Source organism: Nothoprocta perdicaria, unplaced genomic scaffold, assembly GCF_003342845.1.
Source record: "Nothoprocta perdicaria isolate Ctin4 unplaced genomic scaffold, notPer1 scaffold_21, whole genome shotgun sequence".
NCBI lineage: Eukaryota > Metazoa > Chordata > Aves > Tinamiformes > Tinamidae > Nothoprocta > Nothoprocta perdicaria.
This window is the reverse complement of record NW_020455316.1, coordinates 4,090,217-4,106,919: the sequence shown is the minus strand read 5'-3', so window position 1 is coordinate 4,106,919 and position 16,703 is coordinate 4,090,217. Positions and strand designations below refer to the sequence as shown.

The 16,703-nt window shown below is 47.7% G+C and overlaps 1 protein-coding gene across 11 annotated transcripts in view; it reads right to left on the bottom strand.

Annotated features, from left to right (window-relative positions):
* The window catches only part of SNAP91 (synaptosome associated protein 91), a 59,420-nt gene extending 42,877 nt beyond the window's left edge, over window positions 1–16,543 (bottom strand). For all 11 annotated transcript variants that reach the window (XM_026038443.1, XM_026038446.1, XM_026038445.1 and 8 more), the window contains exons 1-3: window positions 16,398–16,543; window positions 1,134–1,276; window positions 226–301 (exon numbers count right to left, since the gene is read on the bottom strand). In XM_026038443.1, the coding sequence (XP_025894228.1) occupies window positions 226–301; window positions 1,134–1,276; window positions 16,398–16,527 (349 nt within the window). In that variant the 5' untranslated portion in view covers window positions 16,528–16,543. The remainder of the gene's footprint in view (window positions 1–225; window positions 302–1,133; window positions 1,277–16,397) is intronic.
* Between the last annotated feature and the right edge of the window lie 160 nt (window positions 16,544–16,703).

Here is a 16,703-nt window from a genome sequence, read left to right as displayed (position 1 = left end):
AAAGACAATTCTCTAGAGGAAAAAAAAAAAAGGAAAAAAAAAAGGTGTTCCTAGGTAACTAAATTACCATTCAAGATTCAGTAAAGACTGAAAAAAGGAGAGTTTTCCATTTCATTTTTAACTGTAAGTTATATTATCTGCTCCTCCGTCCAGAAGAATCAATGCTAATTAGCAACAGTATCTCATTCAAATTCATGTTACGATAACAGACACGAGGAAACCTACCATGAGATCCACTTTTGTCCAGAAAATTGCTGAGGTTGAACAACGTGTTTCTAGATGCCAGGTACTGAATGAATCTCTGCAACACAAAGTTATTTTCTCATCACTGGCTGCATCTGCAAACTCTGTAAGGAAGCAAAACTCCCAAGGAAGAAGCTTACAGATCTAACCCTAGCACACATAAAAAAATCCAGATTTTTACCTTAGCCTCCTGTAGCTTCCTCAAAACCACTTTCAGCTGTTCATTGTTTCACATAAACCTCTAGTAAACATCCTATCATACACACAGAAATAAACTCTGTGCAAAGTACTACATGCACCATTTAATAAGCAGTTAGAGAGCTAATTCTGAATGGGACTGAAGGCAGCACTCTTTGCAAAGCTGCATTTCCACTCTGCTCCCAGACTGCCTTCTAGCAGCCCTCAGGTTCAGCCAAACTCTGGCCACACTTCAATAATGAGCAGGTCTCTTATCAAATACTAGGCCAGAAAAAGCAAGAAAAGCAAATCAGAAAGTTGGCTGAAAACTTGGAACAGAAAAATTACTCAGGAGTAACAACTTACGTTGTGATATTAGAAGAAGTCATAGCATGAAAACATTTGCTATAATGCCAGGGAGGAAAAGCTCTCTATATTTTTATAACTTAAGGGTTTTCGTTTTTTATATAATTTATGGTATATATATATTTTATTATTTTACAGAGACACACCAGTGTACTCGGGTCAATAAAAAGCAAGGGCTGGGAAAACACAACTGAAAAGCCACGTGTTGCATTTCCAGGTCTAGAGGTTTCTCTTCAGCAGCCGTTCTCGCCGTTCGTGCCCTGTCCCGCAGGTTCACACGTGCCCTCTGAGCCCTGCTGAGCTTCCCACCTTGGAGCTTGCTGGGCAAAGCTGGAAGCAGCACTCACCTCGTTGCCGTGAACCATTAGGTGATGCGTGGTGACTAAGGCTTTGAACACAACCACCCAGCTACTGTTTGTTGCTCGCTCAAAAAGCGTGTCGGCCATCTGAGGAATATTCACATTGGTTTCATTAGTTGCTTGGATCAAGTCTGTAAGAAAGACAGAAGGAAGGGGTCAGGCACGATGAGGAAGATGAAGAAGGCTGCAGCATGGCCCAGCCCTCTGCCCACCGGTCTGCAGGGCGCGACTGCACTAACTAAATAGCTCAGTGCTTAAGCTCTACTTAATTAAAACTAATCTTTGAAGTTATATGAGTACAGACTAACCACAGCATGTGTTTGTCTATTTGGCCCAACTGCAGCGACTTTCTAACAGTTCTGGCCTAAGCTATGCCCCATCCCAGGAAATTACAGCTAGTGGGTTGTCAAGCTGAGTGCAACAGTTCCCTTGCTCTGGGTTCATTAGAAGTATCACCGAATTCTTCATTTATAGGGAATATTCACGTATGTGGAATACAGCTGTATCAGCACAATAGGTACGACCAGAAACCAATGCTCCAGCCATGTCACAGCCAGCAGCTCTTCAACAAGGAGCTGCAGGTCCAGGCAGCTCTCAGCGCACCCAAGGGCCACTTCCACAGCGAGAAACAGGGCACACATCAGCTTGCACTGAAGAATAAGAGCCCTTTCCAACAACTGCACCTCGTTAAATATGTAGATAATATGATATGTAAATAATAAATATGTAGATTTCTTGGAGAAAGGGCACGAGAAGACAATACAGCTTAATATCCCATATATTTACATTTACAAACTGGATATATTTACAAACTGGACACAGGAAAGTAACCAGAACACAAGGCAGGTGCTTCGTCAGCAGCAGGACGGCAGCAGGCTTCCCACTGGCTTCTCCTCCCCACATCTACTGGGGCTTCCTCAGTTTGCTCAGTCACATACGCTATAATAAACACCAGTTGTCTGGGAACAACTTCATACAAGCTGCTTCTTCAGGCTCAGTTGGAAGCACAGGCTGCTGCTGTGTGACTGCACTCAGTGCAGTGCCAGGCAGCCCAGCAAGCCCTCAGACACCAGCAGTGCACAGCACAGACCTAACAGCAGCCCCGAGGGTTAAACTGCAAAGACCTATGCAGAAAAAAGTTAAAAATTAAGATGTTTAACTAGAAGAGCAAGCTCTGTTTCTGGTACAGATGGAACCACTCGTCGCTTACTGCCCCGGAGATGGCAGTATCTGCACGGGGAGTGTAGCCAGGATGGGGCCAGGCTCTTCTCAGGGGTGCCCAGCACTGGGATAAGAGGCATCAGGCACACACTGAAACGCAGGCAGCTCTGTCTGAACACAAGGAAACACTTCTTTACTCTCCTACTAAGCAGCGGGATGGGTTGTCCAGAGACCTTGTGGAGTCTCTGCCCCTGGAGATATTCCAAAGCTGCCCAGACCAAGGGCCAGGCAATGTGCTCGAGCTGGGAACACCGCGTGAGCTGGGCCTTGGACTAGATGAGCTCCAGAGGTCCCCTCCAAGCTCAGCTGGTCTATGATTCTGATTCAAGCTCACAGAGCCCAAAACCACCACCCTTCATCTCTCTGTAAAGGCAGACATATGCACGTGTTTAATTCTGTGAGGCTGCTCGGTGCATTTTAAAGCGTGCAGTCAGCCAAAGCCCAGGAGCGTCACACGCAGCTTGCTCACAGCCTACCCCATCCCAAAGGTTCACTTCAGACTACAGCACTCGTCCTTATGACAAGGAAACATGGACCAAAGCTGCCAGCTTCCAGCCCTGAACTTCCGTATTTCCGCTCCTTATGGCAGAGGGGTGGCACAAACCGTGCAGGGTGTTTGCAGATGGGAGACACTGCCAGCCCAGAGGAGGCCACCCACAGCAGGGCTGGCCAGGGAGGCCACGCTGCACTGCTCAGGGATGTGACCCAAGGGCTGCTTCTAAAAATCCCTCCGTTATTTCGGCCTCCCCTCCGCACTGCTGGAGGGGACAGTATTTCAGTCTGCAGCTCTCCCTGTTTTAGGGCATGAGCAATTACAGTACAGTGGGCAGGGAGGCATGATTAAATTTAAATCTGCTACTTCCAGTGAGGAAAAAAAAAGGAAAAAAGCAACCACACACAAGCAGCATTTCACTCTTCTTCAGAGGAAAATATATGTCTTTAATTACTGCAGTGCTGCTTCCCATTCAGCCACATCAGGCTTCAGGAATTTGACTTTTCCAGAGCTCCTTCCCTCGGCACCTTTGAGTGCCAGGCTAAGTTACCCTTTGGCAGTGCCTGGAGCAGGTGACAAGTGCAGGACACGCTGCTGAATGCAGAGCAGCAGCGTTTGCTCAGGAGCTAAGAGCAAGTTTAAGACTGAGCTCACAGAGCTAACTTGCCTTCACTGGGATAGGGAAAAATGGGCTGGAGGAAAGAAAGAAAGAAAGAGTTTCATTCCAGGATATACATTGGCTGAACATTAAGATGCACAAATCATATTTTCATAAGCTACACAAATGCAGACACGCAGTGGCAGGGCATAACCTTGATTTTCAAGAGCCACTGAAGACGTTCAGACTGTAAGCGAGTCTCGGGTGGCAGAAGAGAAGCAGATCATATTAAGACCTACTGCATGAAGAGCAGCCCATCCCAAGCTGTATTAAACAGTCCTCAGAGCTGATTCAGTTTGGAGCACACAGCATAGGAGCAAAAGGCTTACGGGTGTGTTCCTGATCAATTTGCTGCTGTAAAACACAACTATTTCAACTACGTGAACAGCTAATTCCCAAGTCCAGAAACTGAGTTTGAAGTTGAGGCAGAGCAAAAACCTGGAAATTGTATAGCAAGAACAGCAAGTGTTTCCACAGGTGTCCTCCTGCAAGGGCAAGAGATGGGAAATGGAGACCTGTACCCTTCACTTTGCTCACTGTGCGACTAAATTGCAATTCCCAAACCACAGGATGTGATTTTCCTGTGTCTCCCTTTGCATCTCATTGGCTGCCTATTCAGTGTAGAATTCCTAGTCTGAACCGTACATTTAACGTGAACTTGGACGTATGTTTTATAGCTAACTTGTCAGATGCAAAACAAGGCACAAATGCAGGGGAACTCAATGGCTGTAAACTCTTTTACACTAACTTAAATCTTAGCACCTGGACTTTACACTCGCCGACTAGCCAGCTTTTCTGACCCAGTCTTAAGACACGTGCAGTTTATTCAGCAAAGAGAAGCAAGGCTAGAACATGATTAACTTCCTCACGAATAACAAGACAAACCTGCCAGTTTGAGAAAGATGTCAGCGTACAACTCAGAAGACACAACTAAACACTCCTCACCTCTCTGTGGCCTCTCAGAGATACCATTAAAACGTGCAACTCATTTTGGTGTTCATTTGTTAAGTGGATAGGAAAGGGCAGGGGGAAGAACAGCAAGGCAGTTCCACTGTCTTCAGAACTTCAGACTTCTTTAGTCTCACTAAAACCACTTCTTGATTTTGGGGTTTTTTTTTTTTTTGGAATGAGAGCTTCTACTATAGCTGAGAGACCTTTTCTCACTCCTTTGCCTTTTCAAGCTGTATTTTGGAACTCAGTTTAAAAAAAAAAACCACACCACCTGATTCTTTAATATACCTGAGGAAACCACAAGTCTGTAAATTAGTTATCCAGAGCTTTCGCTTCAGCCCGCGGAGCAGAGGGATTCTCCCTCTACAGCGGGTATTTGTGCCCTTCCAGGCCCAATCGACACCGAAGCTGCCTCCACATTTTAGCTGTGTCACCCACTCCATTCTCAAGCTGCATCCATTCCCTCCAGCAGTAACCCCCCCCCAGACCTCACAGCCATTACCCCGAGGGTTACAGGAATCTCAGCAAGGGATTTTGCTTGCTTGTAAGTATTCAAATAAAATACCGAACCTTCTGGAAAGGAAACGCAGGGTTTGTTCTGAATCTGGGCTGGCAGGAGTGGAAAGTGGCTTAAAGAAAGGGTTTAAGAGCCCCAGTCACTGAGGTTAGCTGGGCAAGTAGCAGGGGAAGTTTTCCCTTGCAGAAGTGCCAGTCACATGAGGAAGACACTGCACTGTCACGCTGGCCACCGCAAGGCTGAACTGCAGTTCAGCAGAAGATGAAGGGAAAGCAGAGCCACGTTGCTCCTCTCTGCTTCTACAGCCCCTGGCTGTGATAACGTTAATGATTGAACGTCGCTGGTTTTGACCACCCAGTGCAGTTCCACAAAGGAGGGTCTGGAATTTAACTGCAGGGTGAAGGTCAGTTTGCTGCTTCCTCCCCGAGCTTGCCTCATCTCCACTAAACATATGGAATGTTTATTGAAATAACCTCCCTAAACCTAACGGCAGCCCTTGCTGTCTACTCCTCCCTCCCCAAAAGTCTACCACAAGAGCCACGAGACCTCACCCCGACCCTATCCAGCCAACCCTTTGGCAGGGTCCATCACCTTCCACGCACTTCCAAGCTCCTGTCAACCCCACGGACCCAAATACCGTCTCCCACAAAAGAGAGGCTCTCCAGATGTGCAAGGACTTTCCCACTGATGCCACTATGGCCATGGGGCCATGGGACACGGGAGGACCTGCTCCCTCCGTCCTCAGCTTCTTCCTCAGCCAACCTCAACCCTTCAGTCATGGCAAACCCTCGCTGCCCATCCTGAAGCTTTGGTGCTCCCCACAGTAAGGCACTGACCGCACTGCTGTGGCCTGCACCAAGAGAACCTTCATTCACAGTGTCTTCCTCTCTGCCAACATGCAATTCGTAACGAGAAAAAAGTCTCTTTTTCACTATCATCAGTCACATGAAGAGATGAAGAAGAGACAGGGCAACAGTTTTAGAGTAGCAGCAGACTTCTGTTGGAGCAATTATTTTTCAAATTGAGAGTTTAATTAGACGTAGAACCATCTTACCCTCACAGTACTCCTTTATAAATACAGCAGAGCGCGACTTTCCGTATCAGGAAACGCCCATTCTGAAAACATATCTGAAAAACCCACTTCTCATATCTCTCTCTATATATGGCTGCTTTGATGTTCTGTGCCCTTCCTTCCCCCCACGCCAAAGCAAGATATTCAGCCTTCTAGTCATCTGCAAAACCCATCCAAGCTCATTAACATTATTAAGTTAAGTTCAGTTCAGTTCAATGTAGGTTCCTTCTGGCTGTTAATGATCTGCATGTACATAGTTTTTCCTCATGAAAGGCTCAGTTGAAGCTCTCTTGCAAAGGGGAAGATAAAGGGGTAACTGTCAAGCAGCTGTCTCCTGGCTCTGAAAGGACACAACCAAGGCACTTGCTCTACACCTTGTTAATAAAGGTGAATACGTGATCATACAATGCCAAACAATTCCCACCATGAACAACTCCCTGAAGCTCCATGAGTTACGAGCACCTCCTACTTAAAAGCTCCCCAAACTCAGTCTCACTGGCTCTGTGGAAGAGTATATTGCCTTTAGTGTTCACGTGCCCTCCTCGAAGGTCACACACCTGACAGGACGTTGGGGCCACCTGCAGCAGCCCAAGCCTGAGGAGCAGCCACTGATGCGCTGAGCGTCGTCTTCAAGGCTGCCAGTTCATTAGCGATTAATATATCCTATAAACGAAGTCTGAGACCTCCCTGACACCCAAGATCCAGCTATTCAGAAGGATAAAAGCATCTACTCTACACAGGAATTAAGTATCATCTGCAGTAATGAGTCAGAACATGGGTCACAGCTTAAGTTCTCTACTAAAAATGCACTATGGAGAGCAGTTTTTCAGTCTCACATGCTTGAAGCCAGAACCCCAAGCAGGCAGGAGAAGGCCCAGTCAAAGACTGCTGCTTCTTTTCCTCCCCATGCTACCGTTTTCTGGAATCTTTACTTAGTTATTAAGCATGGATTCTTCTTCCCTGCCCAAAGAAATAAAAAGTTCTATCTTGAACAAAATTTTCACCAAATTTACCTTTCTGAACACCAAAGAACACTTCTCTCACTCAAGAATAACAGCTCACCAAAGGGAGGGGAAAGAAAAGAAACTCCTGCGGCCACGTTCCCCTCCTCAGTTTCAGCCTTCCCGCTCCGACCTTCTCCCCATCCAAGTCCTGCAGCACAAGACCAACTCCTGTGTGTGTTTTTCTGCTCAAAGACAGAAACCAGGCAGCTGCTATGAAACATCAGGTAATTCTGGAGCCTGAAGTGCCACTGCTATATTTTACTGGTTTGCAGCAAACACCAGCCTCAGCAACCTCTAAACACCTTTTTACCAAACTTAAGAAACTTAACATTGCATTGACACTTAACGACAGTTATAAAGTTAAAATAAAAGAGCAGTTGCTTGGAAGAAATGCCATTACTCATCCTTTTTCACAAAACTACCAAACAAAAACTACCCAGCCCATCCCAGGGCCAGTATTAGCAACCTACAGGAAAAAAGACACCCGTGTAATGCAAACCTGCCCCTGCAGGCAGCGTAAGAGCACGACCTTCTACTTTTCTAGAGCCACAGCAAAGCACTTCCAACCAGCCGGCACCTTACAAATGGCTGCGAGGGTTTCGATCCGTTTTGTCTCCTCCCTGTGCCCTGGTGCACAATTCCTAACTCCGGAGCGTTGTCTCGGGCCTGAGTGTTGTGCGTTAAAGCAAGTCTTACCAAACCGATGTCCTTGAGGGTTAGGAGGAGCTTAATTCTCCCCCTACTCAAACCAAAGGCAGTAGGACGAAACTAAATACATATTTCCTTGGTCTTCATTCCCTTACACACGTTTTCTTGGCCTTCGTTCCCTTACACTGCACAAGAAGTTAAGCAGGAAGCCTTTACTTCTGCCACAAACAGCTGGGCTCGAGTCTCACACACTATAAAAACCACCAACTACCAGTAGTACCAACTTCACTACTCAACAAGAGTCTACAGCCTTCCGTACCCCACCGATTTCTTACCGTTGCAGAACACTCTGCCAGCAAACTAAACGGAACATCTGCCTGAGAGCTGGAAGATGCTGTCAGCACTGATTTTTTTTTTTCTGTTTTTAATGACAATAACTGGCTATCTAGCAGTTGCAAGCCACCGCTGCATCTGGAGGGTGTTTTTATGGCATTCAGACAGTCCCATCACACCTATTCAGGAGCAGGACGGTGAGACCCCACCGCAGCGACGCTCTATGCGGGAAGCAGCAGTTATGCCAAGCACATTCCCCAGCCTCCTGATAAACCAGAGCAACACCCCGAGCTCTCCTACATCAAAGGGAACAACCTTTGCTAACGCTGCTGCCATTCACAAACAGCAGAACCTTTCCAAGTTTAAGTAAAGCTTTGCCAAACCCAAGAGCCTCCATACTGTTTAGGTTGAAGGAAAGCTCCAGGCAGGACTCTCATTGGAAAACGGGGCTCTGATGGCTCATTTCTGGCAATTAAAACCTTCATTAGAAATCGTGCCTGTTATCCAACTACTCACACACAAGATACGCTGACTTCCCCAGCAGCCCCGTAGCAGAATGTATATTCTCCCACGATTAGGCTTAGATGAAGCTATAAAACTTAAGAGAAAGGGCTATAAGCACCGGAACTGTACTTCAAACTCAGAAGTCACACAATAAAATCTAAACTCAAATCTCCAGTTGAGAAGGCTGAGTTTTAAAACTCCAGGGTTGCTGAAGAACTGATGCAAGAACATGTTAAAGATTGTCTCTATATCCAACCTCTGTATAATCAGACACAAGATCCTGAAGGAAAAAAGCCAGCTTACTTCCCCCCCTTCACAGAAGTGCTTCGCTCCCTGAAGTGAGAGGTGAAAGAAGGAAGAGTTCCTCTGAAAGCAGCTTTATCTCCCACTTGAGCGCAGGTACCTGGGATTCTGGATGATGCGTGATGTATGTCTTAACTGATGGAGTCCTGCCTTATGGCAAGGTAACAAATCACGGCCTTATTCTGAAACCCTTCCTCTCTTCCACCCCGCCTCCCCAAACTCCTAGACATCCCCAAGACATTCCCCAACCTGCGCCAGGTTGGTCTTTTATTCGTGTTTTGAGCAGCCACGTCCCGCTCTGGTTTCTGCAGAGCACCACTTTGGAGCACTCTGCAAAGCACCGGCTAGCCGCTGAGATCCCGAAGCGATGCCAGAGCGGCCAGGAGGCCGCCGGCTCCGCAGGCTCCCCCGACCATCTGCTCTGGAAGCCTCCGCTGCCGCCGTGTCATCCCTGCTGCTGCCAAGCCAGCTCTCACCGTGAAGCCATCGGCTCTCTGGGCTGTTGTCGTCCCAGCCTTGTCCCACACTCCCAGAAGAACAAAGTGTAGGGCACTTCCCTGCAACAACCTGGCTTTGGGTCCTTTGATGGATTTGGTTCCTTGAGGCACGATGCATTTTCTTCATGGCCTTCAAGAAGGAGCCTACCTGTGTGCTCCTATTTCCTCCTCTGAGACAAGATTTATCCATGGCAAGAACAAGAGACTCTTTACGAAAGGCAAGTGACACTTGGTGTCCCAGCACAGACCACAGCCACAGCTAGTGCAACGGAGGCGCAACATGGGGACTCCTCCACATGTAGCTCCTTCATTAAACTAGATCAAAATACAGACAGAGCCCCGAACAAAGCATCATTTCCTGTTGTCCTGGACAGGAAGGAGGAGGAGGAGGGTGCTCAGACTTGGTTAGCCTGGAAGCCAGGGACAATTCAGTGTGTTTCCAAGTGCTACGTGGTGCCTGTGAACAAACTGTGAACCTCAAGCACCCGGGAGCTGCTACCACTCACCAGCAGCACGGGAAGAAGCTCTGTTCCAATATCCCACCTAAGGGCACACGGCCACATCCTTCAAGGCTCATGTCCAATACTATCTCTTAACACCAGTCCAGGCTGCTGATACAGCCGCTCTCCTCGTGAGCTACAACCCGAGTGCTTCAGCAACCACGTCTCACCACGCAAAGGGGTGAACCTGGGAGCCCAAGCAGCTTACTGGCAACTACCCACCATTCCCACCTAAACCCGAGCCCAGCCTGGCAAACCTTCCTCAGGTTGTTCCGCACTCTGTCTCGGGGCTGCTTTGCTGAAATAAAACACGATCGAGATAGCAACATTAAAAGTATCAAAGATTGTTTTAGGGTCTGCTATGAGGCTTGCAAGACTCCAGAAAAAGCAGGTATAATATTTTAAATGATAAGCTATCCCCTGCCAAGTATTCTGATTACTTTCTAGCAATTGCCAACACCTGTTTTATTTGGTTTTGTTTAACCCCCAAAACTCTCATCCAAGACAAATTTCAGCCAGTTGGGAAGCTAAACAACCAAGCTGAGTCTTATGGGGTGGGAAACTCTAATGTCAATGTATCAATGATGCTTCCCATTAAAAAACACTACTGCTACCCCCAGCCCTGAACAGGGAACCAGAACCACTGCAGCAAATGCCGCGCTGTGCATCAGCGCCTGCAAAGCTGCCAGGGAGGTTTCTTGTATCACACCTTTAGTCTGAGTTCAGAGTTCAACTTAGTGCTGGATTACTCATTTTTACAGAACACTACAAGTCCTGTGCTAAGATTCTTTCCCTGACCAACTTCTTATTGCTGTTTTGCTTTCACGGCCAATCTTTCCAACCATAATATTATGATGGCATAATAATGTCGTATAATGTTGTTATACAATTGTTATTGTATTCTATATAACAACAGTTACATTGATTATAACTAGTTATACGTATAACATTGTTCTTATTCAGTCCACAGTGTCCTGGAAGTCTGGAGAACCAAGTTTCATCCAGCACTTGGTGATGCTTTTCAGCCAAAGCACATGCAGGAAATGGGTAGGAGGAGCACAAGCAGCCTCAAGAACCTTGAAAACAGGCAAGAAATAGGCAGGTGTGCCTCTGGTCTATTACTATTTTGTCCAAAGCAAAGACTAATCTGTCAGCAAGCACTCTTCTTCAGTTCAGGTTCATCTCTATCAAAAGAATATTCTTGGAAGGGAAATTCTTTCGATTGCCAGCGAGCCTCAAGGTACCACAGGGCTCCAGGAGGCCGAGATGTATTACATGTTGCTGCTGCCACCTCCACTTAACCAGCAGCACCAAGGAGAAAATAAAAACAAAATCAGAAACCCAGGAGTGCTGTGTGCACTTTCATGCACTTTAAGCCCTTTGGAGAACCCTGCACAGGGCACACACAGAAGGACTGACCTTCATACTAACCAAGGCCTTCCTTGGAGGCCTTACAGAAGTCCTGACTCCTGAGCACCAGGTAAGGAACATGGTGGAGATATGGGCTTTAGGAGCAGGCTGGGGAAACAAATTAAGAACAGGCCAGTAAATGAAAGCAAACCAAACCACAGATCTTTAAAGTTCAGCTGCTGCTGCCCGGGCTGCAAGAGAACAACACTGGGACTGTGCTGGGACCATACTCCCTTGCTAAACAGAACTGATGAAAATTGTGGATTGGTCACTGTTTATTGTCCTCCCCTTCCAGAATGGCAAAAAAATAACTGAAAGTTCCTAATGACTACTCAAAGCAGACTAAGAAAAAAAAAATATATATATATATATATTTTTCCCCCTCAAGCCAAAGAAAAGCAAAGGCGGGGTGGAAGGGAGGTAGAACTGATCAATCTAGTTTTACCTAGATGCCCTTTTTAGATGCAGAAGAGCAAGTTTAACAAGACACTAGGTACCTGCTGTGCTTATCCCCCTTTTCCTTACAGAGGAAACCGTATGTAGGAACGGGCCCCACTGGCAAGATCAACAGACCCTGCCCAAGTTTCAGCCTTTAAAGCTTAACGCGGATTGTTAGATGCAAAACATATTTTTCAATTACCTAGCCAAGTACTGGCTCTTCCACCATTACCCACATGCTGATCTATTAGTGTCGGTTTAATTAAAAAGGGCATCCTTCTGTTGGCATTACACATGCCTTAAAAATAGCACTGAAATGGGGCAAGGGTGGGCACTGAGGGTTGTGTCACTCAACTCCTCAAGATCAGCTGATTCCGAAGGGTTTCTTATCAGCTCTCCTTACCCACCACAGACGTTTTACACTCCCATTTGGAGTGGAATGAACTCTGGAATGAAGCAAGATTCCCGTGTTATTCTACGGGGCAGTGTGAGGGGAGTGCACAGAAACAGAGCTATTCAACACGGAGAAGGATGGCAACTTAGAGAAAAAGCTCTGCTGATATATTAGTAAATAAAATAAAAGAACTGCTTGGAGTTTTCTTTTTTTCTTTTCAGGGGTGAGGGAAGAGGAGATTCATTAGGGTGACACGGAATTAATAATTTAGGCTAAATCCCAGTTGTGAGAAGAAAAAAAATAAAATAAAAAATAAGCAAGACACCGCATTACAACTAATCCTCAATGCCAGCCTCTAAGTAGTCTGTTGTCTTGTACCAAACTCACAAATGACTGCAATATAAGATACATCAGGACATGCACAAGTAGCTTTGTTAGGAGAAATCTGCAAAGGTTGAGTTTGGGGCAGCCTTTTATGAAGATCTTTAAAGACTAAGCGCAGCTTAGACTGCAGAGCACTGCAGCACTAGCAGGTCTGCACTATCCAGCTGGAAAAAGGGACACGAGTGCCAGCAGCCTTGGAACGGTCTCCAAATCACTTCGATAGCAAAAACACACATAATTTAACAGCACCGGCCTCTGAGGGTCAGCAATGGAAGATAGGGCCACTGGCTCCCACCTTTCCCAATAGCTAGGGACAGAACTGCAGGCACTCACAAGCAATGAGGTGGATGTTTCTAGAGTTAACCTGTGTGCCCCTAGTACCTTTATCTGAATTAACCTTTGGAAATAGCTTAACCCACTGCTTCAGGGCCTTCTGATCTAACACTAGACCAAGACATGTGCAGCCATTGCTACAGTTTGCAGAACCAAGGCAAAAGGCAGCAAGGATAAGCATCCGAATGAGCAAATTACCGGCACCCGTCCCGCCCTGGAGCTCCCAGCAGGATTCATCTGGGGTTCCTCTCAGTGCCTGTGTTTGCCAGCTCCATCTCAACACACAGACTTACACTTGAGATAGAAGCACGCTGCTGCACCTGCACACAGATGCACAGGTCACCTCAACCACAGCAAACCAAGTCTCCATCATAAGCTGCCCTGTTTCCACATTTCATGGAAACCTCATGGCTTTCTGTAAGGCCTTTGGAAGGGCTTTCCACCTAACATGAATTATTTTGGAAGAGTAAGGAGGCACTGCACGGTCTTTTTAGAGCAAATGCTCCAGAACTTCCTCCTGCTGCACAACAGTTCACTTGACAGAGTAAGCGAAGGGAAAACCCAGCCATTTTGAGCATGTTCAGCAGCAGGAACTTGTGTTACACCCAGGTGCAGATTTAACAGCCTCGCTGGTTTCCATTTCACTGCTCTAAACGGAAGATTCATGATCTGTTTCTGAGGTAGCTCCCGTACAGAAACCAGTGCTCTACTCGGGTCGACTGACTTCTCTGGCATCTCGAAGTCTGCCTTCCTTCCTCGGCACCTTTCCCCCTGCTGATGCAACCCAAACCATTTCTTTAAAGCTGGGAGGGGGCTTTTACTTGCCCCCCACAATTAAACCCTCAGTGAAGCTTCCAGAGCAAATCTAAGAATAAATCTTCTGTGCTGTGCACCAGGACAGCCTCTCAGCTGGAGCACCACAGGTCAAATCTCTTTAACATAACTACATATATAGACACATATATATGTGTGTGTATCATTTCACTCATTCCACCTTTTAAAGGGATTATACGTTTGCAAGTCTGAAAGCACTAGGCTCTAATGTGTTAACTGCCAATGGCTTGCCCCAAAACATCAAAATTATCCTGTTGTTACAGTCCTCCCCACAAAAGCTAGGGAATTCATTTAATGTCACATGGCACTAACTTCCAGTGTTTGCTGGAAGTTTGAGAGAGCTGGAATTCATGGAAATGTAAGTTATACTAATGAGAGTACGAGACCAATCTAACCACACCTAAGGGCTCCTCCATTGTACAGAGAGACCAGTGCCAGGCCCAGGGAGCACACTAAAGGAGGGCCACGACACTGCATCCATATTACAGACTGCATTTATAAGCCAGGCAAGCACAAAAGCAGAAAAACTAAGCAAAGGGAAACACTTGGCAGGTCAGCTTCTGCTTGTAAGAGACAGTAATCCTGTTTTCTCCCTTACACATGCACACGCACAAGCCATGCTTCAGCTGCTTGGAGCAAGTTGCTCTATTTAATCAGCAGTCACCTAAAATTAACTTGTGAACCGACATCTTTCCACAGCCCTGCAGAATGAATATCCTCTGCACCAAACACCTGAGCACAGGCTCATTTGCGCCCCGTCCTCGCCAGCCCGCCGCGCTGCTATGCATTAAACCCATTCACCAAAATCTCTCCATTTCACCCATAAAGCCCAGCTGCCAACGAGGGCACCAGGAAGACACGTTGTATGACACGACACTTGGCCACTAAAGCACTAAATAAAATTACAGAGGTCCACAGAGGATGCAGAAGCGCCACACCATGACTGTAGCTCTAGGCCTGACAGAAATAGCCTTTAACTGCAGGGCTCCATTTGCTATTTACTACTCTCACCATCCATCTACCACAGAGCATCATGGACAGCTTAACACTCGAGTACTTGGTCTCCCACATCACTTTTCTCCTCCCCTTCACGTGCCTCTTTGTAAAGGAGCGCTCCAACTGCCTCAGCTCCTTGAAGTTGTAATGCTCTCAATCCTTCACATTGCAGCTCAAAACTCATCTGCAGTCACCACTCCTTTTACCCTTTACCCTTTCTCCACGTTTTCAAGCGACATTAGCCACCTTCCACTGCAGGCAGCCACGGGACTGAGAACACCTCAAAGTCTCCTCACACCGGGCAGCACCTCCTGCACGCACTAAGGCGCCGCTCTTTCAGAGAATGAACTTTTAACTTTACTCTCTCATCACAATATAGGTCACCCATTTTAATTCTTGCTCACAAATAGGGTGTCATGGAATTCAAGAAACTGCTTAGCAATTGGCAGTTCTGAGATGTTTTAAAACCCAAGCCTAATGCCTAAGCAAAGTAGCTCAGGTGCCACTTTTTTACATGGGAATTTTTCTTTCATTTACAGTCCACAATTTTGAATATATCTCCTCCCACTGATGAGATTATTCCATCCTCAATGATAAATAAGTGACATTACAACAGCCAGTCTGTCTAAACAAAGATTTAGGCCCAAGTCTCCAGTCAGTGCTGCTGACATCTCCATCTTTTAGGCATGCATCTCCAGTAGATTATTTGGAGATGCACCTCCAGTGGATTATTTAGATACACTTGCAGACTGGCATGTCACATGTCACTTTAAGGGTTAGCTATGTAGCCACTAGCACTGAAGCTTGGAATTATTTTCTAGAAGTAATACAACCTGTTTTTTAGAATTATATCTTCATTAGAGCTGTACTTCCATGCAGCTGCACTGTATTTTCTTAGTAACAAGTGCTGCTTGTTATAAGACCCCCTTTAAAGTATTTTTGACATGTGTCAGCATTAAAAGCAAAAAAAAAAGGTAGTTAAAAATAAAGAGGGGGAGTGGTTTGCGAAGTAGTCAGTAAACCTGTCAAGACGAGACATGACCAGCTCATGATATTTTCACAAACACCATGGCCTCGAGCTCCTTTCACACATTAACTAGTTAATAAAAGCCCGGGGCAGGCTGAAGGTACCCGAGACCAAAAGCCACCCTCAGCGAAACGGGATGCAGACCAGCAGCCGCAGCCAAGCTGCTCCACACACGTGGGGCCTCAGCAGCAGCCATCGGGCTCTCCACAGGCTGATCCAACACGTAGCCCCACGGAGCAGCCCCGCATCCAAAGGAGCCGCCAGCTGAGCCCTGTGGGAATTGGCTGTGGAGCTGGTTGCGCTCCTGGGAGCCTCCGGCCTTGCTCCTGGGAGCCTCCGGACTTGCTCCTGGGAGCCCCTGGCCACTAGCCCTGATAGTCCCTGGCCTCCATAGCCCCTGGCCTCCATAGCCCCTTGCTTTGACCTGACAATCCCTAGCCTCGCTCCCGATAGCCCCTGGCCTCCAGCCCCGGGCCAGGCTCCGGCCCCATGCGGGTGCCTCTGCCGGCACCCCGGGCACCGCAGCGGGCAGCGATGACGACGGGCGCCAGCACCTGGGGCTCCCGGCCCCAGAGCCCGCGCTCCGCGAGGCGCTGCCTCCCCGGCGAGGAGAGCCGGGGTCAAGGGGAAAGAAAAATGGCTGCAGGAGCCGTATTATGCAATAAGCGAAGCCGCGCAGCGACAGCTCATCCCGCCCGGAGGCTGCCCGCGCGCCGGCGGGGAAGCGATGCTCACAGTCCAGGTGCTTCTTCTTGGGGCCCATCACCTCGTGCGTGGTGGCCTTGCAGACGGCCCTGGCCACGGCCGAGCCCGTCACGCTGTACTGCGCGGCGGCGATGCGGTCCGTCAGCGTCTGGCCCGACATCTTCGCGGGCGGGCGGGCGGCGCGGCCGGCGGCTCTGCGGCGGAGAGCAGGACAGAGGCGCGGATGGAGGGATGGGTGGAGGGATGGGTGGAGGGAAGGAGGGATGGATGGATGGATGGATGGATGGAGGGCCCCGCGCGCCCGCCCTCCCGCGCCCCCCCGGCCCGGCCGCCCCC